This window comes from Nerophis lumbriciformis, linkage group LG19 (genome assembly GCF_033978685.3).
Source record: "Nerophis lumbriciformis linkage group LG19, RoL_Nlum_v2.1, whole genome shotgun sequence".
Lineage (NCBI taxonomy): Eukaryota > Metazoa > Chordata > Actinopteri > Syngnathiformes > Syngnathidae > Nerophis > Nerophis lumbriciformis.
Genome location: NC_084566.2, coordinates 40,371,625 through 40,399,543, shown reverse-complemented (window position 1 = coordinate 40,399,543; position 27,919 = coordinate 40,371,625). Strand labels below are relative to the sequence as shown.

At 38.9% G+C, this 27,919-nt stretch overlaps 1 protein-coding gene across 1 annotated transcript in view; it reads left to right on the top strand.

Moving 5' to 3' along the window:
- Positions 1 to 27,919, top strand: part of cacnb2b (calcium channel, voltage-dependent, beta 2b) — a 71,703-nt gene that overhangs the window by 29,993 nt on the left and 13,791 nt on the right. Inside the window, exons 5-10 of the mRNA XM_061978776.2 lie at positions 15,355 to 15,416; positions 15,504 to 15,529; positions 22,245 to 22,325; positions 22,418 to 22,476; positions 22,573 to 22,682; positions 24,162 to 24,170. Coding sequence (XP_061834760.1) covers positions 15,355 to 15,416; positions 15,504 to 15,529; positions 22,245 to 22,325; positions 22,418 to 22,476; positions 22,573 to 22,682; positions 24,162 to 24,170 — 347 coding nt within the window. The remainder of the gene's footprint in view (positions 1 to 15,354; positions 15,417 to 15,503; positions 15,530 to 22,244; positions 22,326 to 22,417; positions 22,477 to 22,572; positions 22,683 to 24,161; positions 24,171 to 27,919) is intronic.

The following is a 27,919-nucleotide window of genomic DNA, read 5'->3' as shown; positions in this document are numbered from 1 at the left end:
CCACGCATGCAGCTTATCTCTGAAGGACTTCCCAATTACGTAAGGGTCTCCAAAGCGCTTCTCTAGCAGCTTCCATGCAGTGTCATATGCTCCCTCTGTGCCGATCAGGAAGAGTCCTTCAACAGCCTTCCTTGCAGCACCACTTAGATACTTTCTCAAGTAGTAGAGTTTTTCATTTTTTGGAATACCTTTTCTGTCAATCAGTATCTGAAATGACAATTTCCAGTCGTTGTATTTTATAGGATCTCCCGTGAATACTGTAGGTTCAGGTGTTGGGAGACGATTGGCACTCATGGCTTCAGCGAGAGCAGTTGCTAAATCAGGACTTTGCACCTGCAAATTTGGTGGAACTTGTGGGACTGATTGAACAGTGGGATGATTTGGATTATGACTTGGCTCTTGAGCTTGTTGAGGAATGAATGGAGGACTTGAGGCATTGAGGGTTTGTGCCTTATCAGGTTGTTTGATGTTATGTAGTAAACTAATGACTTCGGACTTGTCACTTAGTTCGTCATACACCTTGACTCGGGCCTTAACTGCATTCAGCTTTTTGACTTCCTCTAAGTGCTCAAGCTTTCGGAGCTGATTCTGCATTGCCTGTTGTCTGGCTAGAGATTCAGCCTCAAATTGTGCAGCACGTAGCTTCTCTTCAGCCTCCAGTCTTTGAAGTTCAGTGACTTCCTTGTCTTGCTCTTTTAGCACTGACAAAACCTCTTTGGCCGCAGCTGCTTCGGCCACAGCATCATCTCTCTTGACTGAAAGGTTACTTAAGTGAGTGTTGTGTTCCGAACGAAGGTATAGAGACTTTAATGATGGACTTGATGAATTTAGAATGGAGCCGACATCTGGCCACTGTTCTTCATTCACTGCAGCATCACCTTCAATGAGTTGTTGTGCTCTTTTAATCATGAATTCAGACATCGATACACATGCATCCACTTTACGTCGCACATCTGCATCAGGAGCTTGCATTTGATGGAATTCCTCATATACTGCCTTCACATCTGCACATGTGGCTTGTAGATGATCCATCGACTTGTTTAATTCTTCCTCTGAGATTTCATCACTCATCAACTCTTTGGCTACCTTTGCATTATACTTCCATTTCTCATATGCAAGTTTGTATCTGCGATGTACGCCTTTCAATTTTTCTTCTTGAAGTCCTTTACCTTTTTCCGTCAAGGTTCGAGTTCTTCCGCTTCTTCGCACAGTGTCTTCTCCTTCTGCAGCTTGGGCATTAACCTCAGGCTGAGCTAATGAGTTTGTGTGCTGTTCTGTAATCTTTGAGTTTGTGTCAGACATATTGAAATAATATGAGGATTGTCAATTGACAATGTTTTTACACAACGAAGGCTTAATTTAACTTGGTAGTAGGCTAATAATTTGAAATACCGGTACCTACAGTTCTTTAAGTATGTAGACTACCTTTTAAACGTGAATAATGTTTACTTTCTTGTTAATGTTGTAAATGCTTCCTACAAGCTTGTGCAAACAGTTATTAATAAAGAAGAGTTACTTGGGCCTATTTTTAATTATTAACATTCAGGCCTTTCTTAATTTTTTTTTTAATGTAAATTAAATCACTAGTAGGCCTATTTAATTAATTTAAAATGCACTTTGCTTAATTAACAGGAAATTCACCAATCTTGGCCAAACTCAAAAAATGCCTTATAGCCTATAGCTGTCTTAAGTAACAGACACATGCAAATCTTGGTTTAACTCATAAAATGCCTGAGACACCTGGTGGAATAAACTGAAACTACACACTCTTCCTGTTGAAACCTAAAGCCTTCCTATTTTGCCTTACGGTTTGACTAATAATTTCCAGTTAAACACATTCAGTACAACAATGTCAGCAAGTGAACATAATTCTATTCATTCATACAAAGCACCGTTTGCAAAGTGATAAACCTGAGTCCTTGTGAATTCCAGAAGCACGCCTCTTCTCCCACCACTCGGCTTTGGCGGGGCTCTTTGGACACGCCCTGAAACTCGACTTGATTGACAGCCAGGCTAATCTCCGTTGCTCGCATGCGCGTATGGTCCCGTGTCTCTCCTACCCGCGAAGGCAGTCGAGTTCTCACTGTAACTCCTTTCGGTACACGGCAACACAGGAAAGTTCTTTTTTGTAAAACGGGCGTTTATTGACTCCTCCTTCTTGCTGTACACACCATCCACGCCAACACGCCGACACGCCAACACGCCATGAGAACTCGTTGGCTGCTTGTAACGAAAAGAGGTTATAATAATCACTTGCTTGAAGTTTTGCATAAATAATCGAATACACTTAAATCTTTTGAGGAGCTGAAGACAACGTGCTCAAGCACCCTCACCTCTTGCAAGTTCTGCCTTATTTACTGTCCGTGGGGTCGCAACATCACAACAATCGTTCCGCTTTGCAACACAATTAACTCAATACATTTACATTTTGCTCAGGAGATTTTACAATCACACATTTTCTAATAATATTTTATAACTCTGCATCATTAACTTATTAATTAATATTTATTTATTAATGACACATATTTAAAGCATGCAAACTCTTAGCAACAGCTACACACACTATTATGTTAGATCCACTATGGACTGGACTCTCACACTATTATGTTAGATCCACTATGGACTGGACTCTCACTATTATGTTAGATCCATTATGGACTGGACTCTCACTATTATGTTAGATCCACTATGGACTGGACTCTCACTATTATGTTAGATCCACTATGGACTGGACTCTCACTATTATGTTAGATCCACTATGGACTGGACTATCACTATTATGTTAGATCCACTATGGACTGGACTCTCACTATTATGTTAGATCCACTATGGACTGGACTCTCACACTATTATGTTAGATCCACTATGGACTGGACTCTCACACTATTATGTTAGATCCACTATGGACTGGACTCTCACTATTATGTTAGATCCACTATCGACTGGACTCTCACTATTATGTTAGATCCACTATGGACTGGACTCTCACACTATTATGTTAGATCCACTATGGACTGGACTCTCACTATTATGTTAGATCCATTATGGACTGGACTCTCACTATTATGTTAGATCCACTATGGACTGGACTCTCACACTATTATGTTAGATCCACTATGGACTGGACTCTCACACTATTATATTAGATCCACTATGGACTGGACTCTCACTATTATGTTAGATCCACTATGGACTGGACTCTCACACTATTATGTTAGATCCACTATGGACTGGACTCTCACACTATTATGTTAGATCCACTATGGACTGGACTCTCACACTATTATGTTAGATCCACTATGGACTGGACTCTCACTATTATGTTAGATCCACTATTGACTGGACTCTCACACTATTATGTTAGACTCACTATGGACTGGACTCTCACAATTATGTTAGATCCACTATGGACTGGACTCTCACAATATTATGTTAGACTCACTATGGACTGGACTCTCACAATTATGTTAGATCCACTATGGACTGGACTCTCACACTATTATGTTAGATCCACTATGGACTGGACTCTCTCACTATTATGTTAGATCCACTATGGACTGGACTCTCACACTATTATGTTAGATCCACTATGGACTGGACTCTCACACTATTATGTTAGATCCACTATGGACTGGACTCTCACTATTATGTTAGATCCACTATGGACTGGACTATCACTATTATGTTAGATCCACTATGGACTGGACTCTCACACTATTATGTTAGATCCACTATGGACTGGACTCTCACACTATTATGTTAGATCCACTATGGACTGGACTCTCACTATTATGTTAGATCCACTATGGACTGGACTCTCACACTATTATGTTAGACTCACTATGGACTGGACTCTCACAATATTATGTTAGATCCACTATGGACTGGACTCTACTATTATGTTAGATCCATTATGGACTGGACTCTCACTATTATGTTAGATCCACTATGGACTGGACTCTCACTATTATGTTAGACTCACTATGGACTGGACTCTCACACTATTATATTAGATCCACTATGGACTTGACTCTCACAATATTATGTTAGATCCACTATGGACTGGACTCTCACACTATTATGTTAGATCCACTATGGACTGGACTCTCACTATTATGTTAGATCCACTATGGACTGGACTCTCACTATTATGTTAGATCCACTATGGACTGGACTCTCACACTATTATGTTAGATCCACTATGGACTGGACTCTCACACTATTATGTTAGATCCACTATGGACTGGACTCTCACACTATTATGTTAGATCCACTATGGACTGGACTCTCACACTATTATGTTAGATCCACTATGGACTGGACTCTCACTATTATGTTAGATCCGCTATGGACTGGACTCTCACACTATTATGTTAGATCCACTATGGACTGGACTCTCACACTATTATGTTAGATCCACTATGGACTGGACTCTCACACTATTATGTTAGATCCACTATGGACTGGACTCTCACACTATTATGTTAGATCCACTATGGGCTGGACTCTCACACTATTATGTTAAATCCACTATGGACTGGACTCTCACACTATTATGTTAGATCCACTATAGACTGGACTCTCACTATTATGTTTGATCCACTATGGACTGGACTCTCTCACTATTATGTTAGATCCACTATGGACTGGACTCTCACACTTTTATGTTAGATCCACTATGGACTGGACTCTCACACTATTATGTTAGATCCACTATGGACTGGACTCTCACAATTATGTTATATCCACTATGGACTGGACTCTCACACTATTATGTTAGATCCATTATGGACTGGACTCTCACACTATTATGTTAGATCCACTATGGACTGGACTCTCACACTATTATGTTAGATCCATTATGGACTGGACTCTCACACTATTATGTTAGATCCACTATGGACTGGACTCTCACACTATTATGTTAGATCCACTATGGACTGGACTCTCACTATTATGTTAGATCCACTATGGACTGGACTCTCACACTATTATGTTAGATCCACTATGGACTGGACTCTCACACTTTTATGATAGATCCACTATGGACTGGACTCTCACACTATTATGTTAGATCCACTATGGACTGGACTCTCACACTATTATGTTAGATCCACTATGGACTGGACTCTCACACTATTATGTTAGATCCACTATGGACTGGACTCTCACACTATTATGTTAGATCCATTATGGACTGGACTCTCACACTATTATGTTAGATCCACTATGGACTGGACTCTCACACTATTATGTTAGATCCATTATGGACTGGACTCTCACACTATTATGTTAGATCCACTATGGACTGGACTCTCACACTATTATGTTAGATCCACTATGGACTGGACTCTCACTATTATGTTAGATCCACTATGGACTGGACTCTCACACTATTATGTTAGATCCACTATGGACTGGACTCTCACACTTTTATGATAGATCCACTATGGACTGGACTCTCACACTATTATGTTAGATCCACTATGGACTGGACTCTCACACTATTATGTTAGATCCACTATGGACTGGACTCTCACACTATTATGTTAGATCCACTATGGACTGGACTCTCACTATTATGTTAGATCCATTATGGACTGGACTCTCACACTATTATGTTAAATCCACTATGGACTGGACTCTCACACTATTATGTTAGATCCACTATGGACTGGACTCTCACACTATTATGTTAGATCCACTATGGACTGGACTCTCACACTATTATGTTAGATCCACTATGGACTGGACTCTCACTATTATGTTAGATCCATTATGGACTGGACTCTCACTATTATGTTAGATCCACTATGGACTGGACTCTCACACTATTATGTTAGATCCACTATGGACTGAACTCTCACACTATTATGTTAGATCCACTATGGACTGGACTCTCACACTATTATGTTAGATCCACTATGGACTGGACTCTCACACTATTATGTTAGATCCACTATGGACTGGACTCTCACACTATTATGTTAGATCCACTATAGACTGGACTCTCACACTATTATGTTAGATCCACTATGGACTGGACTCTCACTATTATGTTAGATCCACTATGGACTAGACTCTCATACTATTATGTTAGATCCACTATGGACTGGACTCTCACTATTATGTTAGATCCACTATGGACTGGACTCTCACAATATTATGTTAGATCCACTATGGACTGGACTCTCACTATTATGTTAGATCCACTATGGACTGGACTCTCACACTATTATGTTAGATCCACTATGGACTGGACTCTCTCACTATTATGTTAGATCCACTATGGACTGGACTCTCTCACTATTATGTTAGATCCACTATGGACTGCACTCTCACAATATTATGTTAGATCCACTATGGACTGGACTCTCACACTATTATGTTAGATCCACTATGGACTGGACTCTCACACTATTATGTTAGATCCACTATGGACTGTACTCTCACAGTATTATGTTAGATCCACTATGGACTGGACTCTCACACTATTATGTTAGATCCACTATGGACTGGACTCTCACACTATTATGTTAGATCCACTATGGACTGGACTCTCACAATATTATGTTAGATCCACTATGGACTGGACTCTCACACTATTATGTTAGATCCACTATGGACTGGACTCTCACACTATTATGTTAGATCCACTATGGACTGGACTCTCACACTATTATGTTAGATCCACTATGGACTGGACTCTCACTATTATGTTAGATCCATTATGGACTGGACTCTCACACTATTATGTTAAATCCACTATGGACTGGACTCTCACACTATTATGTTAGATCCACTATGAACTGGACTCTCACACTATTATGTTAGATCCACTATGGACTGGACTCTCACACTATTATGTTAGATCCACTATGGACTGGACTCTCACTATTATGTTAGATCCATTATGGACTGGACTCTCACTATTATGTTAGATCCACTATGGACTGGACTCTCACACTATTATGTTAGATCCACTATGGACTGAACTCTCACACTATTATGTTAGATCCACTATGGACTGGACTCTCACACTATTATAGTAGATCCACTATGGACTGGACTCTCACACTATTATGTTAGATCCACTATGGACTGGACTCTCACACTATTATGTTAGATCCACTATAGACTGGACTCTCACACTATTATGTTAGATCCACTATGGACTGGACTCTCACTATTATGTTAGATCCACTATGGACTACACTCTCATACTATTATGTTAGATCCACTATGGGCTGGACTCTCACTATTATGTTAGATCCACTATGGACTGGACTCTCACAATATTATGTTAGATCCACTATGGACTGGACTCTCACTATTATGTTAGATCCACTATGGACTGGACTCTCACACTATTATGTTAGATCCACTATGGACTGGACTCTCTCACTATTATGTTAGATCCACTATGGACTGGACTCTCTCACTATTATGTTAGATCCACTATGGACTGCACTCTCACAATATTATGTTAGATCCACTATGGACTGGACTCTCACACTATTATGTTAGATCCACTATGGACTGGACTCTCACACTATTATGTTAGATCCACTATGGACTGTACTCTCACAGTATTATGTTAGATCCACTATGGACTGGACTCTCACACTATTATGTTAGATCCACTATGGACTGGACTCTCACACTATTATGTTAGATCCACTATGGACTGGACTCTCACAATATTATGTTAGATCCACTATGGACTGGACTCTCACACTATTATGTTAGATCCACTATGGACTGGACTCTCACACTATTATGTTAGATCCACTATGGACTGGACTCTCACACTATTATGTTAGATCCACTATGGACTGGACTCTCACTATTATGTTAGATCCATTATGGACTGGACTCTCACACTATTATGTTAAATCCACTATGGACTGGACTCTCACACTATTATGTTAGATCCACTATGAACTGGACTCTCACACTATTATGTTAGATCCACTATGGACTGGACTCTCACACTATTATGTTAGATCCACTATGGACTGGACTCTCACTATTATGTTAGATCCATTATGGACTGGACTCTCACTATTATGTTAGATCCACTATGGACTGGACTCTCACACTATTATGTTAGATCCACTATGGACTGAACTCTCACACTATTATGTTAGATCCACTATGGACTGGACTCTCACACTATTATAGTAGATCCACTATGGACTGGACTCTCACACTATTATGTTAGATCCACTATGGACTGGACTCTCACACTATTATGTTAGATCCACTATAGACTGGACTCTCACACTATTATGTTAGATCCACTATGGACTGGACTCTCACTATTATGTTAGATCCACTATGGACTACACTCTCATACTATTATGTTAGATCCACTATGGGCTGGACTCTCACTATTATGTTAGATCCACTATGGACTGGACTCTCACAATATTATGTTAGATCCACTATGGACTGGACTCTCACTATTATGTTAGATCCACTATGGACTGGACTCTCACACTATTATGTTAGATCCACTATGGACTGGACTCTCTCACTATTATGTTAGATCCACTATGGACTGGACTCTCTCACTATTATGTTAGATCCACTATGGACTGGACTCTCACACTATTATGTTAGATCCACTATGGACTGGACTCTCACACTATTATGTTAGATCCACTATGGACTGGACTCTCACTATTATGTTAGATCCACTATGGACTGGACTCTCACACTATTATGTTAGACTCACTATGGACTGGACTCTCACAATATTATGTTAGATCCACTATGGACTGGACTCTACTATTATGTTAGATCCATTATGGACTGGACTCTCACTATTATGTTAGATCCACTATGGACTGGACTCTCACTATTATGTTAGACTCACTATGGACTGGACTCTCACACTATTATATTAGATCCACTATGGACTTGACTCTCACAATATTATGTTAGATCCACTATGGACTGGACTCTCACACTATTATGTTAGATCCACTATGGACTGGACTCTCACTATTATGTTAGATCCACTATGGACTGGACTCTCACTATTATGTTAGATCCACTATGGACTGGACTCTCACACTATTATGTTAGATCCACTATGGACTGGACTCTCACACTATTATGTTAGATCCACTATGGACTGGACTCTCACACTATTATGTTAGATCCACTATGGACTGGACTCTCACACTATTATGTTAGATCCACTATGGACTGGACTCTCACTATTATGTTAGATCCGCTATGGACTGGACTCTCACACTATTATGTTAGATCCACTATGGACTGGACTCTCACACTATTATGTTAGATCCACTATGGACTGGACTCTCACACTATTATGTTAGATCCACTATGGACTGGACTCTCACACTATTATGTTAGATCCACTATGGGCTGGACTCTCACACTATTATGTTAAATCCACTATGGACTGGACTCTCACACTATTATGTTAGATCCACTATAGACTGGACTCTCACTATTATGTTTGATCCACTATGGACTGGACTCTCTCACTATTATGTTAGATCCACTATGGACTGGACTCTCACACTTTTATGTTAGATCCACTATGGACTGGACTCTCACACTATTATGTTAGATCCACTATGGACTGGACTCTCACAATTATGTTATATCCACTATGGACTGGACTCTCACACTATTATGTTAGATCCATTATGGACTGGACTCTCACACTATTATGTTAGATCCACTATGGACTGGACTCTCACACTATTATGTTAGATCCATTATGGACTGGACTCTCACACTATTATGTTAGATCCACTATGGACTGGACTCTCACACTATTATGTTAGATCCACTATGGACTGGACTCTCACTATTATGTTAGATCCACTATGGACTGGACTCTCACACTATTATGTTAGATCCACTATGGACTGGACTCTCACACTTTTATGATAGATCCACTATGGACTGGACTCTCACACTATTATGTTAGATCCACTATGGACTGGACTCTCACACTATTATGTTAGATCCACTATGGACTGGACTCTCACACTATTATGTTAGATCCACTATGGACTGGACTCTCACACTATTATGTTAGATCCATTATGGACTGGACTCTCACACTATTATGTTAGATCCACTATGGACTGGACTCTCACACTATTATGTTAGATCCATTATGGACTGGACTCTCACACTATTATGTTAGATCCACTATGGACTGGACTCTCACACTATTATGTTAGATCCACTATGGACTGGACTCTCACTATTATGTTAGATCCACTATGGACTGGACTCTCACACTATTATGTTAGATCCACTATGGACTGGACTCTCACACTTTTATGATAGATCCACTATGGACTGGACTCTCACACTATTATGTTAGATCCACTATGGACTGGACTCTCACACTATTATGTTAGATCCACTATGGACTGGACTCTCACACTATTATGTTAGATCCACTATGGACTGGACTCTCACTATTATGTTAGATCCATTATGGACTGGACTCTCACACTATTATGTTAAATCCACTATGGACTGGACTCTCACACTATTATGTTAGATCCACTATGGACTGGACTCTCACACTATTATGTTAGATCCACTATGGACTGGACTCTCACACTATTATGTTAGATCCACTATGGACTGGACTCTCACTATTATGTTAGATCCATTATGGACTGGACTCTCACTATTATGTTAGATCCACTATGGACTGGACTCTCACACTATTATGTTAGATCCACTATGGACTGAACTCTCACACTATTATGTTAGATCCACTATGGACTGGACTCTCACACTATTATGTTAGATCCACTATGGACTGGACTCTCACACTATTATGTTAGATCCACTATGGACTGGACTCTCACACTATTATGTTAGATCCACTATAGACTGGACTCTCACACTATTATGTTAGATCCACTATGGACTGGACTCTCACTATTATGTTAGATCCACTATGGACTAGACTCTCATACTATTATGTTAGATCCACTATGGACTGGACTCTCACTATTATGTTAGATCCACTATGGACTGGACTCTCACAATATTATGTTAGATCCACTATGGACTGGACTCTCACTATTATGTTAGATCCACTATGGACTGGACTCTCACACTATTATGTTAGATCCACTATGGACTGGACTCTCTCACTATTATGTTAGATCCACTATGGACTGGACTCTCTCACTATTATGTTAGATCCACTATGGACTGCACTCTCACAATATTATGTTAGATCCACTATGGACTGGACTCTCACACTATTATGTTAGATCCACTATGGACTGGACTCTCACACTATTATGTTAGATCCACTATGGACTGTACTCTCACAGTATTATGTTAGATCCACTATGGACTGGACTCTCACACTATTATGTTAGATCCACTATGGACTGGACTCTCACACTATTATGTTAGATCCACTATGGACTGGACTCTCACAATATTATGTTAGATCCACTATGGACTGGACTCTCACACTATTATGTTAGATCCACTATGGACTGGACTCTCACACTATTATGTTAGATCCACTATGGACTGGACTCTCACACTATTATGTTAGATCCACTATGGACTGGACTCTCACTATTATGTTAGATCCATTATGGACTGGACTCTCACACTATTATGTTAAATCCACTATGGACTGGACTCTCACACTATTATGTTAGATCCACTATGAACTGGACTCTCACACTATTATGTTAGATCCACTATGGACTGGACTCTCACACTATTATGTTAGATCCACTATGGACTGGACTCTCACTATTATGTTAGATCCATTATGGACTGGACTCTCACTATTATGTTAGATCCACTATGGACTGGACTCTCACACTATTATGTTAGATCCACTATGGACTGAACTCTCACACTATTATGTTAGATCCACTATGGACTGGACTCTCACACTATTATAGTAGATCCACTATGGACTGGACTCTCACACTATTATGTTAGATCCACTATGGACTGGACTCTCACACTATTATGTTAGATCCACTATAGACTGGACTCTCACACTATTATGTTAGATCCACTATGGACTGGACTCTCACTATTATGTTAGATCCACTATGGACTACACTCTCATACTATTATGTTAGATCCACTATGGGCTGGACTCTCACTATTATGTTAGATCCACTATGGACTGGACTCTCACAATATTATGTTAGATCCACTATGGACTGGACTCTCACTATTATGTTAGATCCACTATGGACTGGACTCTCACACTATTATGTTAGATCCACTATGGACTGGACTCTCTCACTATTATGTTAGATCCACTATGGACTGGACTCTCTCACTATTATGTTAGATCCACTATGGACTGCACTCTCACAATATTATGTTAGATCCACTATGGACTGGACTCTCACACTATTATGTTAGATCCACTATGGACTGGACTCTCACACTATTATGTTAGATCCACTATGGACTGTACTCTCACAGTATTATGTTAGATCCACTATGGACTGGACTCTCACACTATTATGTTAGATCCACTATGGACTGGACTCTCACACTATTATGTTAGATCCACTATGGACTGGACTCTCACAATATTATGTTAGATCCACTATGGACTGGACTCTCACACTATTATGTTAGATCCACTATGGACTGGACTCTCACACTATTATGTTAGATCCACTATGGACTGGACTCTCACACTATTATGTTAGATCCACTATGGACTGGACTCTCACTATTATGTTAGATCCATTATGGACTGGACTCTCACACTATTATGTTAAATCCACTATGGACTGGACTCTCACACTATTATGTTAGATCCACTATGAACTGGACTCTCACACTATTATGTTAGATCCACTATGGACTGGACTCTCACACTATTATGTTAGATCCACTATGGACTGGACTCTCACTATTATGTTAGATCCATTATGGACTGGACTCTCACTATTATGTTAGATCCACTATGGACTGGACTCTCACACTATTATGTTAGATCCACTATGGACTGAACTCTCACACTATTATGTTAGATCCACTATGGACTGGACTCTCACACTATTATAGTAGATCCACTATGGACTGGACTCTCACACTATTATGTTAGATCCACTATGGACTGGACTCTCACACTATTATGTTAGATCCACTATAGACTGGACTCTCACACTATTATGTTAGATCCACTATGGACTGGACTCTCACTATTATGTTAGATCCACTATGGACTACACTCTCATACTATTATGTTAGATCCACTATGGGCTGGACTCTCACTATTATGTTAGATCCACTATGGACTGGACTCTCACAATATTATGTTAGATCCACTATGGACTGGACTCTCACTATTATGTTAGATCCACTATGGACTGGACTCTCACACTATTATGTTAGATCCACTATGGACTGGACTCTCTCACTATTATGTTAGATCCACTATGGACTGGACTCTCTCACTATTATGTTAGATCCACTATGGACTGCACTCTCACAATATTATGTTAGATCCACTATGGACTGGACTCTCACACTATTATGTTAGATCCACTATGGACTGGACTCTCACACTATTATGTTAGATCCACTATGGACTGTACTCTCACAGTATTATGTTAGATCCACTATGGACTGGACTCTCACACTATTATGTTAGATCCACTATGGACTGGACTCTCACACTATTATGTTAGATCCACTATGGACTGGACTCTCACAATATTATGTTAGATCCACTATGGACTGGACTCTCACACTATTATGTTAGATCCACTATGGACTGGACTCTCACACTATTATGTTAGATCCACTATGGACTGGACTCTCACACTATTATGTTAGATCCACTATGGACTGGACTCTCACTATTATGTTAGATCCATTATGGACTGGACTCTCACACTATTATGTTAAATCCACTATGGACTGGACTCTCACACTATTATGTTAGATCCACTATGAACTGGACTCTCACACTATTATGTTAGATCCACTATGGACTGGACTCTCACACTATTATGTTAGATCCACTATGGACTGGACTCTCACTATTATGTTAGATCCATTATGGACTGGACTCTCACTATTATGTTAGATCCACTATGGACTGGACTCTCACACTATTATGTTAGATCCACTATGGACTGAACTCTCACACTATTATGTTAGATCCACTATGGACTGGACTCTCACACTATTATAGTAGATCCACTATGGACTGGACTCTCACACTATTATGTTAGATCCACTATGGACTGGACTCTCACACTATTATGTTAGATCCACTATAGACTGGACTCTCACACTATTATGTTAGATCCACTATGGACTGGACTCTCACTATTATGTTAGATCCACTATGGACTAGACTCTCATACTATTATGTTAGATCCACTATGGGCTGGACTCTCACTATTATGTTAGATCCACTATGGACTGGACTCTCACAATATTATGTTAGATCCACTATGGACTGGACTCTCACTATTATGTTAGATCCACTATGGACTGGACTCTCACACTATTATGTTAGATCCACTATGGACTGGACTCTCTCACTATTATGTTAGATCCACTATGGACTGGACTCTCACACTATTATGTTAGATCCATTATGGACTGGACTCTCACACTATTATGTTAGATCCACTATGGACTGGACTCTCACACTATTATGTTAGATCCATTATGGACTGGACTCTCACACTATTATGTTAGATCCACTATGGACTGGACTCTCACACTATTATGTTAGATCCACTATGGACTGGACTCTCACACTATTATGTTAGATCCACTATGGACTGGACTCTCACACTATTATGTTAGATCCACTATGGACTGGACTCTCACACTATTATGTTAGATCCACTATGGACTGGACTCTCACACTATTATGTTAGATCCACTATGGACTGGACTCTCACTATTATATTAGATCCACTATGGACTGGACTCTCACACTATTATGTTAGATCCACTATGGACTGGACTCTCACACTATTATGTTAGATCCACTATGGACTGGACTCTCACACTATTATGTTAGATCCACTATGGACTGGACTCTCACACTGAGTCCGGGCCGCGAGATGCTTAGACTTCCCTGTTCCGGGCCACCTCCTCCAGTTCTACACGGGGGATACTGAGGCATTCCCAGGCCAGCCGTGAGACATAGCCCTTCCAACGTGTCCTAGGTCTGCACCGAGGTCTCCTACCAGGTGGACTGAGCCATCTCACCTGGCTCCTCTCCATTACAACATTAGTTGTTGTTGTTTTTGTGTATAAACGATATAAAAAGCAATTTTGGGAGAAATTCTGTTTTTGTCCCGTTTTCAGCAAAGCATCCTCACAAGTCGCTCAAGATATGAACTCCAAAAAGTACACGCCTCCTTCTCAAGGTTAGAACTCCTGCACCCAAGGACACACAATATGTTGGTGATGTCACCGTGTTGAACCAATAATGTGTCTACTGTCTCGTTCAACAGCCAATCAGCAGGTGAAAAAGAAGCCGGTAAGTGACTCCTTGCTCATGTCTTTTCTTTCACCCCATTTCATTTCTTTTACTTATAAAACAAATCAAACAAAGGAATAAAATAAATCAATAAACATAACATTAAAGTAAAATATGAATTAAAATGAGCAAAAAGGACTTGCTCATAATATAGAATGTTGTTTATTCCACTTCAGTAGGCAGGAAAACATAAGCAGAACTTTCACACCACTCAATAAAGCTAACTCATGCACTGCAAAATGTCAGTGTTCAAAAACAAGAGAAAAAAAAATACAAAAAAATGAGGGGTATTTTACTTGAACTAAGCAAAATTATCTGCCAATAGAACAAGAAAATTCGGCTTGTCAAGACTTTCCAAAACAAGTCAAATTAGCTAACTTCAATGAACCCAAAAATAGCTTAAAATATCAATCAATCAATCAATCAATGTTTATTTATATAGCCCTAAATCACAAGTGTCTCAAAGGGCTGCACAAGCCACAACGACATCCTCGGTACAGCCCACATAAGGGCAAGGAAAAACTCACCCCAGTGGGACGTCGATGTGAATGACTATGAGAAACCTTGGAGAGGACCGCATATGTATAAATAAATATATAAATAAGTATTTTCTCACTAATAACAAGTGCACTTTTCTTGGTAGAAAAAAAGAGACCTTTTTGCTCAATATGGTGAAAAATATTCTTAAATAAGTAAATGCTAGTGCCATTATCTTGACATAATGATATGCGCTCGGCATCATGATTTTTTTTTCATGCTTGAAGTAAGAAATGATTACTTTAAAAAGTATTTTTATACTTGTGAGTGTTAATCTTAAGGCCCAAGCTGTTTGTTTACATGCTTTTCATTTATTTATCTTTGCTATTTGGGCTTATTGGAATCTAATTAGAATAAAAACTAAGAATCATCTTTTTATATGATGTACTTAGTCCATAAGTACACAAACGTGTACTTCATGGGTCGTGACATGCTAATTCTTATTTTTACACTTTTTTTTTTCCAAATTCCATTGTATGTTATACTCTTCTGACACCACCAGATGGCAGTATAAGTGTCCACATAAGTGGCCATAAGACCCCAATTCAGTAGTGTACACAATTTTGGAAATGCGAGCTAAAAGGTGCTGTCCACGCATGTGGCCACTAAGACTTAATGAAACAGCTTTGCAACAGTTGATATTCTAGTTTCAAGCATGTTTTACTCAATATAGGTCATCAAATCTCAGCAACAAGTTGTAATATCTTACTGAGATCATTTTGGACCAAAACACTTAAAACAAGTAAAACACTCTAACATAAAATCTGCTTAGTGAGAAGAATTATCTTATCAGACAGAAAATAAGCAAATATCACCCTTATTTGAAATATTTCATCTTACTTAGATTTCACTTTTTGCAGTGTACACTGCAAAAAGTCAGTGTTTAAAAACAAGAGAAAAAAAAATACAAAAAATGAGGGGTATTTTACTTGAACTAAGCAAAATTATCTGCCAATAGAACAAGAAAATTCGGCTTGTCAAGACTTTCCGAAACAAGTAAAATTAGCTAACTTCAATGAACCCAAAAATAGCTTAAAATAAGTATTTTCTCACTAATAACAAGTGCACTTTTCTTGGTAGAAAAAAAGAGACCTTTTTGCTCAATATGGTGAAAAATATTCTTAAATTTAGTAAATGCTAGTGCCATTATCTTGACATAATGATATGCGCTCGGCATCATGATTTTTTTTTCATGCTTGAAGTAAGAAATGATTACTTTAAAAAGTATTTTTATACTTGTGAGTGTTAATCTTAAGGCCCAAGCTGTTTGTTTACATGCTTTTTATTTATTTATCTTTGCTATTTGGGCTTATTGGATCCTAATTAGAATAAAAACTAAGAATCATCTTTTTATATGATGTACTTAGTCCATAAGTACACAAACGTGTACTTCATGGGTCGTGACATGCTAATTCTTATTTTTACACTTTTTTTCCCCAAATTCCATTGTATGTTATACTCTTCTGACACCACCAGATGGCAGTATAAGTGTCCACATAAGTGGCCATAAGACCCCAATTCAGTAGTGTACACAATTTTGGAAATACGAGCTAAAAGGTGCTGTCCACGCATGTGGCCACTAAGACTTTAGAGTTAATGACACAGCTTTGCAACAGTTGATATTCTAGTTTCAAGCATGTTTTACTCAACATAGGTCATCAAATCTCAGCAACAAGCTGTAATATCTTACTGAGATCATTTAGGACCAAAACACTTAAAACAAGTAAAACACTCTAACATAAAATCTGCTTAGTGAGAAGAATTATCTTATCAGACAGAAAATAAGCAAATATCATCCATTTTTGAGATATTTCATCTTACTTAGATTTCACTTCTTGCAGTGTACACTGCAAAGAATCAGTGGTTAAAAACAAGAAAAAAAATACAAAAATGAGGGGTATTTTACTTGAACTAAGCAAAATTATCTGCCAATAGAACAAGAAAATTCGGCTTGTCAAGACTTTCCAAAACAAGTAAAATTAGCTAACTTCAATGAACCCCAAAATAGCTTAAAATAATTATATTCTCACTAATAACAAGTGCACTTTTCTTGGTGGAAAAAAAAGACCTTTTTGCTCAATATGTTGAAAAATATTCTTAAATTTAGTAAATGCTAGTGCCATTATCTTGACATAATGATATGCGCTCGGCATCATGATTTTTTTTTCATGCTTGAAGTAAGAAATGATTACTTAAAGGGTTAATATAATGTTGATTATAGGACTAATGTGTTTAATACATGTCTTTCTGTCATTATCACTATTTTTTTAAATGTCATTTAAACTGTCTAGTCTCGTCCGTGGAACGCTCTCCCTGACCACCTGAGGGCACCACAGACTGTGGATGCTTTTAAAAAAGGCTTAAAACCCCTTTTTTTTTTTCTTTTTTTTAAGCCTTTTTTTTTTTTTTTTAGATATATGCATACTAGTTTTAGCTACTTTGCTGTTGTAGTTTTTAATTTTTATTTATTTTTTATATATTTTTACTTTTTAATTCACTGTAGCACTTTGAGGTTGTTTACTCAATGTAAAGTGCTTTTTACAAATAAAATGTATTATTATTAGGGCCCGCATGGCCCATTGTATAAGGACTCCCTTGGGAGTCCTTATACATTCTTGGGCTAAAATCAACAGGAAGTTGGCAATTCCCCCTTCAAGACAAAAAAGTACTAAAAACAGTCACTTTTGCCTCTTTGAGCTGTAATTGGACCCCCTTAACATGCTTCAAAACTCACCAAACTGAACGCACACATCAGGACTGGCAAAAATTGCGATCTAATAAAAAAACCTAACCCCAAATCTCAAAATTGCGCTCTACCGCAATTTTTGAATAAAACGCAGAAAAAACTGCTCCTCGGAAGAAGAAAAAATGACAAAACTGCCTGTAACTCCCACTGGGAAGGTCGGAGAGACATGAAACAAAAACCTCTATGTAGGTCTCACTTAGAACTGCATTTCATAAATTGACAAACCCCCAGCAAAAATCAACAGGAAGTTTGCTATTCCCCCTTCAAAACAACATTTTTGTAAAAACCGGTCACCTTTCTTCAAACATTATCTCCTCTGAGCGCGTTTGTTGTTTCAGCTTCAAACTAACACAGGAGAGAGATTAAAAGTTGGCGAAAGAGTTTTGATACCTGCTCCGGGTTTTGATTTTATGACCCTTCAAAGAACCGCTGCGCTGATGCTGCTGCGCTGTTGTTTTTTTAAGATGGCTGCTTAAAAGCAGGATGCACCAGCGTGCCCACACAATGCAGACAAGGTAGGTACACTAGACAAAAGTATTGGGACACTTATGACTATCACTGGACAAAAGTATTGGGACACTTAAGCCGAAAACTGGACAAAAGTATTGGGACACTTGGGACTACAACTTGACAAAAGTATTGGGACACTTACGACTAAAAGTAGACAACAGTATTGGGAAACTTAGGACTACCACTGGACAAAAGTATTGGGACATTTACACTGGACAAAAGTATTGGGACACTTAAGCCGAAAACTGGACAAAAGTATTGGGACACTTGGGACTACAACTTGACAAAAGTATTGGGACACTTACGACTAAAAGTAGACAACAGTATTGGGAAACTTAGGACTACCACTGGACAAAAGTATTGGGACATTTACACTGGACAAAAGTATTGGGACACTTGGGACTAAAACTTGACAAAAGTATTGGGACACTTGGGACTACAACTTGACAAAAGTATTGGGACACTTACGACTAAAAGTAGACAACAGTATTGGGAAACTTAGGACTACCACTGGACAAAAGTATTGGGACATTTACACTGGACAAAAGTATTGGGACACTTAAGCCGAAAACTGGACAAAAGTATTGGGACACTTGGGACTACAACTTGACAAAAGTATTGGGACACTTACGACTAAAAGTAGACAACAGTATTGGGAAACTTAGGACTACCACTGGACAAAAGTATTGGGACATTTACACTGGACAAAAGTATTGGGACACTTAAGCCGAAAACTGGACAAAAGTATTGGGACACTTGGGACTACAACTTGACAAAAGTATTGGGACACTTACGACTAAAAGTAGACAACAGTATTGGGAAACTTAGGACTACCACTGGACAAAAGTATTGGGACATTTACACTGGACAAAAGTATTGGGACACTTAAGCCGAAAACTGGACAAAAGTATTGGGACACTTGGGACTACAACTTGACAAAAGTATTGGGACACTTACGACTAAAAGTAGACAACAGTATTGGGAAACTTAGGACTACCACTGGACAAAAGTATTGGGACATTTACACTGGACAAAAGTATTGGGACACTTAAGCCGAAAACTGGACAAAAGTATTGGGACACTTGGGACTACAACTTGACAAAAGTATTGGGACACTTACGACTAAAAGTAGACAACAGTATTGGGAAACTTAGGACTACCACTGGACAAAAGTATTGGGACATTTACACTGGACAAAAGTATTGGGACACTTAAGCCGAAAACTGGACAAAAGTATTGGGACACTTGGGACTACAACTTGACAAAAGTATTGGGACACTTACGACTAAAAGTAGACAACAGTATTGGGAAACTTAGGACTACCACTGGACAAAAGTATTGGGACATTTACACTGGACAAAAGTATTGGGACACTTAAGCCGAAAACTGGACAAAAGTATTGGGACACTTGGGACTACAACTTGACAAAAGTATTGGGACACTTACGACTAAAAGTAGACAACAGTATTGGGAAACTTAGGACTACCACTGGACAAAAGTATTGGGACATTTACACTGGACAAAAGTATTGGGACACTTAAGCCGAAAACTGGACAAAAGTATTGGGACACTTGGGACTACAACTTGACAAAAGTATTGGGACACTTACGACTAAAAGTAGACAACAGTATTGGGAAACTTAGGACTACCACTGGACAAAAGTATTGGGACATTTACACTGGACAAAAGTATTGGGACACTTGGGACTAAAACTTGACAAAAGTATTGGGACACTTGGGACTACAACTTGACAAAAGTATTGGGACACTTACGACTAAAAGTAGACAACAGTATTGGGAAACTTAGGACTACCACTGGACAAAAGTATTGGGACATTTACACTGGACAAAAGTATTGGGACACTTAAGCCGAAAACTGGACAAAAGTATTGGGACACTTGGGACTACAACTTGACAAAAGTATTGGGACACTTACGACTAAAAGTAGACAACAGTATTGGGAAACTTAGGACTACCACTGGACAAAAGTATTGGGACATTTACACTGGACAAAAGTATTGGGACACTTGGGACTAAAACTTGACAAAAGTATTGGGACACTTGGGACTACAACTTGACAAAAGTATTGGGACACTTACGACTAAAAGTAGACAACAGTATTGGGAAACTTAGGACTACCACTGGACAAAAGTATTGGGACATTTACACTGGACAAAAGTATTGGGACACTTAAGCCGAAAACTGGACAAAAGTATTGGGACACTTAAGCCGAAAACTGGACAAAAGTATTGGGACACTTGGGACTACAACTTGACAAAAGTATTGGGACACTTACGACTAAAAGTAGACAACAGTGTTGGGAAACTTAGGACTACCACTGGACAAAAGTATTGGGACATTTACACTGGACAAAAGTATTGGGACACTTGGGACTAAAACTTGACAAAAGTATTGGGACACTTATGACTATCACTGGACAAAAGTATTGGGACACTTAAGCCGAAAACTGGACAAAAGTATTGGGACACTTGGGACTACAACTTGACAAAAGTATTGGGACACTTACGACTAAAAGTAGACAACAGTATTGGGAAACTTAGGACTACCACTGGACAAAAGTATTGGGACATTTACACTGGACAAAAGTATTGGGACACTTAAGCCGAAAACTGGACAAAAGTATTGGGACACTTGGGACTACAACTTGACAAAAGTATTGGGACACTTACGACTAAAAGTAGACAACAGTATTGGGAAACTTAGGACTACCACTGGACAAAAGTATTGGGACATTTACACTGGACAAAAGTATTGGGACACTTGGGACTAAAACTTGACAAAAGTATTGGGACACTTAGGACTCGCACCTGCCAAATACGCGGGCCCGACCAATGCTGCTTGCAGCTTTAATTATTACTATTATTATTATTATTATTATTAAACTCCAAACGTGTTTTAATAGGGGGAGCAGGTCTCCATGTACGACGTTGTGCCTACCATGCGTCCTGTGGTTCTCATGGGACCGTCACTGAAGGGCTTAGAGGTGAGCCTGGCCTCTTTATCCCCAATTTAATGCGCCTCTTTCTCAAATGTAAGTATCTACGTTGTGTTGCTTGAAACTTTACTCCGTTCCAGGTGACGGACATGATGCAAAAAGCTCTGTTTGACTTTTTGAAGCATCGATTTGAAGGCAGGTAAGAAGTTGATTGTGTCTCTCGAAGCCAGGCCCGGAATGAAATATATTTTATAACCAAATGTGGTGAAATTCTCTGCCTGTGGGTCTACTGCAGGATCACCATCACGCGGGTCACGGCGGACATCTCCCTGGCAAAGCGCTCCATACTCAACAACCCTGGAAAAAAAGCCTTAATTGACCGCTCCAACACCCGCTCCAATTTAGGTACATTTACTCAACACGTCATTATGACTCAATTATGCACTCACTGGCCACTAGGGATGTATATCGTTAAGATTTCATTGATACCAATACCGATATCGATATTCCTTCGTTATTTTTTTATCGGTGCCATACGTAATTTAGTGTAAGTCGACTGTGTCAAAAGTGGTGATGTCATCATCTTGTAAAGACCTCACAGATCCATCACTGTGTTTCTAATACCGTATTCCCCGGACTATAAGGCGCACTCAGGGCCGGCCCGTGGCATAGGCCGTATAGGCAAATGCTAAGGGCGCCGTCCATCAGGGGGCGCCACGCCAGTGCCACAAATGTTGGAGAAAAAAAAAAAAAGAAAAAAAAAAGTTGGTACTATTATTTCTAAATACAAAAAAATAATCCCACGTTAATTAAAATGCAAAGTAAAGCCTATTTAATAGAAATATTATTTGTTACAACATTACGGTGCGCCCCCTCCCTTCCCGTATCATGACTCTTTTTGGACGTCACCACATCAAAAAAAAATCAACACAAGATGTCAAAACGGCCAAAACTGTCAGGTGCCCAGGGAAGAAAAAAGAGAAAAGAAGAGGAGGAGAAACGAGAAAAAGACAGAGTTAGCAGGTAGGTGACGTTAGCCTACATGAAATTATTTGTCTGTTACAGAATGTGATAGTAACCTGGCTTTTGAGCATCAAGCTAATGTTACATGATTCGGCAATTGCTAATCAATAAATAGCTAGTTCTGTTTAAACGTCGGGTTGATATTGTGGAGGGGGCTAAATTGTTATGGAAAATAATAATGTAACGTTAGGTAATTACAGTACTCCCACCTTACATTCCTCAGGGACATTTGTATTAGATCTTTTAAGCAGGTGTTTTTTGTTTACATTGTTATTGCCTTCTGGTTAGCTAATGTTTGCCCTGCAGGTAATAGTCACTTTTCCACCCCTTTATATATTAGGTATAGTTGTAAGTAAAAAAAAAAAAGGTCAAAGACAAAGCTATTCGGTTTCTTGTGAGTATATACACTTCACTGCCGATGTGGGGGGGCGCCACCTAAAATCTTGCCTAGGGCGCCAGACTGGTTAGGGCCGGGCCTGGGCGCACTTAAAACCCTTTTCCCCCCTCAAAACTCTACAGTGCGACTTATTGCAAGGAATACGTTTGGCTGAGCTTACCCACCTCGAAGCTATTTCGTTTGGTATATGTAATGATAAGTGTGACCAGTAGATGGCAGTCAAACATAAGAGATACGTGTAGGCTGCACTACGATGGGTCTCAAGTAAACAACACCACCACCATTACGACGATCAGATGGATAAAAATACATCGATAGCTTAATAGTCCTCTTGGACCGGTACCAAAAACTACCGGTACTAGGTATACTGTACATCCCAACTGGCCACAATATCCAATACTGTTTTAAGTCGATAACTATTTTTTTTACATTTTTGTCTTTCTTGCTGCTCTTTAACCCCAAAGATACTGCTGGTAAGTATAACTTAAACAATTTTTTTTTTTTTTTTTTTTTTTTTTCCCCCAGTGTTTGAATGCTGTGCAACACATTCCTGTCATTCATTTACTTGTTTCAGTTTATGAATGTATAGTTCTTGCCATATTTTCACATTGTTTCAGTCATATCATGTACATTTTGTATCATTTAGAACAACAATCATAAACATGTGTAATGACTGTCAGGTTCAAACACTGATGACATCTATTAATCAGACAAAGAAGCAAGGAATTAAACAGAGACAGAATTACATTTGGCTCAATGAGGAGAAACGCGTAGACCTGTACCCTTGTATAGTGTCCCACCACGCTCTGACGAAAGATTGTACGCCTCCTCTTTTATTTGGACTTTCCCTGATTACATGGCATCAGATGTTTCTAAAGGGAGAGGGGGTCGTAAACAGCCGCTGCCTTTGGTCACAAAACAGTTCAAAGAAAAGGTGCCTGGAGGGGGGTCAGGTCCTGCTTCCTCTCCGCTTTTTAGATATCAGGTCGAGACAAAATCTTCCCGTGGACTACAATACATCAAAGAAACTGACACCTTGATGTCGCTTCCCATCCTACACAGTGGAGTTTTACAAGCCTTTTGCTTGGTAGGATCAAAGACAGCTTTTGTGGGGACAACTCGTGGGATCAGCGTTCCATTGGTCATGCCTTTTTATCGTGGTCCTAATTCTCAAGATCGATGAACTGACTCACATCAGCTGTTCTAGAAGCCAACACTCAGAGCCTGATCAAGTAACATCCAAATAGCACTTGCTAAATTGTGTGTGCAAACTTTTAAAATAGCGTGTACTATTAGTGGACACGTTTCATGTGATCTACTAAGACTAGCGCACGGCTACGCAGTGCGTCTGGAATGATCCAAACACGAGAAAATAGTTTTTTTTCCACATAGGAAGTATCCATTTTCTACCGATTGTCCCTCTCGGGTATATTTACTAAATGACAAAATGAACTCCATTAGAAAAAAAATGTTTGAATTGTTTGAGTCATCCAGCAGCTATATAGCATTATGCAATTATATTTCTGAATAGATCATACTTGCCAACCCTCCCGAAATTCAGCGCCTCTCCCGAAAACCTCCCGGGACAAATTTTCTCCCGAAATTCAGGCGGACTCAGACCCTCATGGGTTTATTGTTAGGCAGTTTCATTAACGTCCTCCCAGCGCGGCAACAACACACAACAACAGCAGTCACGTTTTTCGTCTACCGTAAAGCAGTTCGTCTGCCGTAAACAGCAATGTTGTGACACTCTTAAACAGGACAATACTGCCATCTAGTGCATTTCACACAGCAATGCATCATCAGAGAGGGTGTTCAGCATGGTTAGAAAAATAGTGCCAGAGAATAGAACAAGGATGGACAATTCAACCCTTAACTCAACAATGAGTAGATGAGTGGTATGCGTGTGTATATGTGTAAATAAATGAACACTGAAATTCAAGTATTTATTTTATATATATATATATATACATATATATATATATATGTCTTAATAAGGTTATCCAAAAAATAGTGCTCGATACCGTAGTAGAGCGCAATATATGTATGTGTGGGAAAAAAATCATGAGGGGGGTTCCCTCAATCATCAGGAGAATCTCCTGATGATTGAGGGAACCCCCCTCATGAAACAGGCCTGTAGAGATGAAATAGTCTTGTGATTTTTTGCCCACACATACATATATATATATATATATATATATATATATATATATATATATATATATATATATATATATATATATATATATATATATATATATATATATATATACACATATACATATAATAAAATAAATATATATACATATAATAAAATAAATAAATATATATACGTATATATATATAAATATATATATATATATATATAGCTAGAATTCACTGAACGTCAAGTATTTCTTATATATATATATATATATATATATATATATATATATATATATATATATATATATATATATATATATGAAATACTTGACTTGGTGAATTCTAGCTGTAAATATACTCCTCCCCTTTTAGCCACGCCCCCAGCCACGCCCCCGTCCCACCCCGAACCCGCCCACCCCCACCCCTCTCCCCCCACCTCCCGAAATCGGAGGTCTCAAGGTTGGCAAGTATGGAATAGATGACATATTCATTACGTTTTATCAATGACAGTTCAAATGTATTGACACACACACACACACACACACACACACACACACACACACACACACACACACACACACACACACACACACACACACACAAGTCGTTGATCATGACTTGTGGGGACCACCAGTGTGTTTACTCTTTTTAAATCAAAATGACAAAAGAAAGTACCCAAATGACCCTGATCAAAAGTTGACATACCCCAGTGACTCGACCATGCAGCCCATTTTTTCTTCAAGTGCCTCCTTTTTGTGCGTCTTGAAACAGCCACAACACAATTTTTCAGAGAGTCCTGTATTTCAGCTGAAGTTATTTGTGGATTTTTCTTTGCATCTCGAACAATTTTCCTGGTTAGTTGTGGCTGAAATCTTCGCTGGTCGACCCGAATCCCTCATTTTCCACTTCTTAATCAGCGTTTGAACACTGCTGATTGGTCATTCTCAATTCCTTGGATATCTTTTTATACCCCTTTCCTGTTTTATGCAGTTCAATTACCTTTTCTCGCATATCCTTTGACAATATTTTTTGCCTTCCCCATGACTCAGAATCCAGAAACATGTGTGCAGCACTGGATGAAAGATGCAATGGTCTGTCAGAAGCCCAGAAACTCACTCACTTTTTATACACACACATTAATTACAAACAAACATGTCACAGGTGAGGATTGGAACCTTGATTAGCCATTCAAAACGGTTTGTGTCCACTTGTGTGCATGTTATCAGATCAAAGTCACTGGGGTATGTCAACTTTTGATCAGGGTCATTTGGGTACTTTCTTTTGTCATTTTGATTTAAAAAGGGTAAACACAGTTGTTTACCAATAAATAGCTTCACACAACCATTAAGCATGAGTGGAAGAATATTCATATTCTCTGAAGAATGGCCAAGAAATCATAAATTCTCCCAGGGTATGTCAACTTATGAGCACAACTCTATATTATATACTTTATATATAATATGTAAATATTACATATATGTAATGTTTTATATTGCTACTATGCTACATTTTTAGTATTCTTAATACCTGCATTATCCTTTCCACCTTACCCTTTCCATCCTTTGAAACTGAGCTACTGTGTGGAACAATTTCCCTTGTGGATCGATAAAGTTTGTCTAAGTCTAAGTCTAAATACCCTCTAATACGCAGTTGAGTATGTAAACACCCAATTTAAAAAATATGCCAAAGTAATCCATGTTTTTGGTAATTTAATTTATAATTTGATCACAATTAAAAAAAAAAAAAAAAAATGTGTTACCCACATATAAATGCAAAAAAAAAACCCCAAACATTGTTTTCATGACATATATGGATAACACATGCAACATAATGCATACTTGCCAACCCTCCCGGATTTTCCGGGAGACTCCCGAAATTCAGCGCCTCTCCCGAAAACAACAAATTTTCTCCCGAAAATCTCCCGAAATTCAGGCGGAGCTGGAAGCCACGCCCCCTCCAGCTCCATGCGGACCTGAGTGACGTCAGGTGCGTAAATCGTTGGCCAACCAAAAAGTAACCCCAGTACGCTATAGCCAACATTCACCAGGAGATGGCAACAGACAAACATAGATCACTC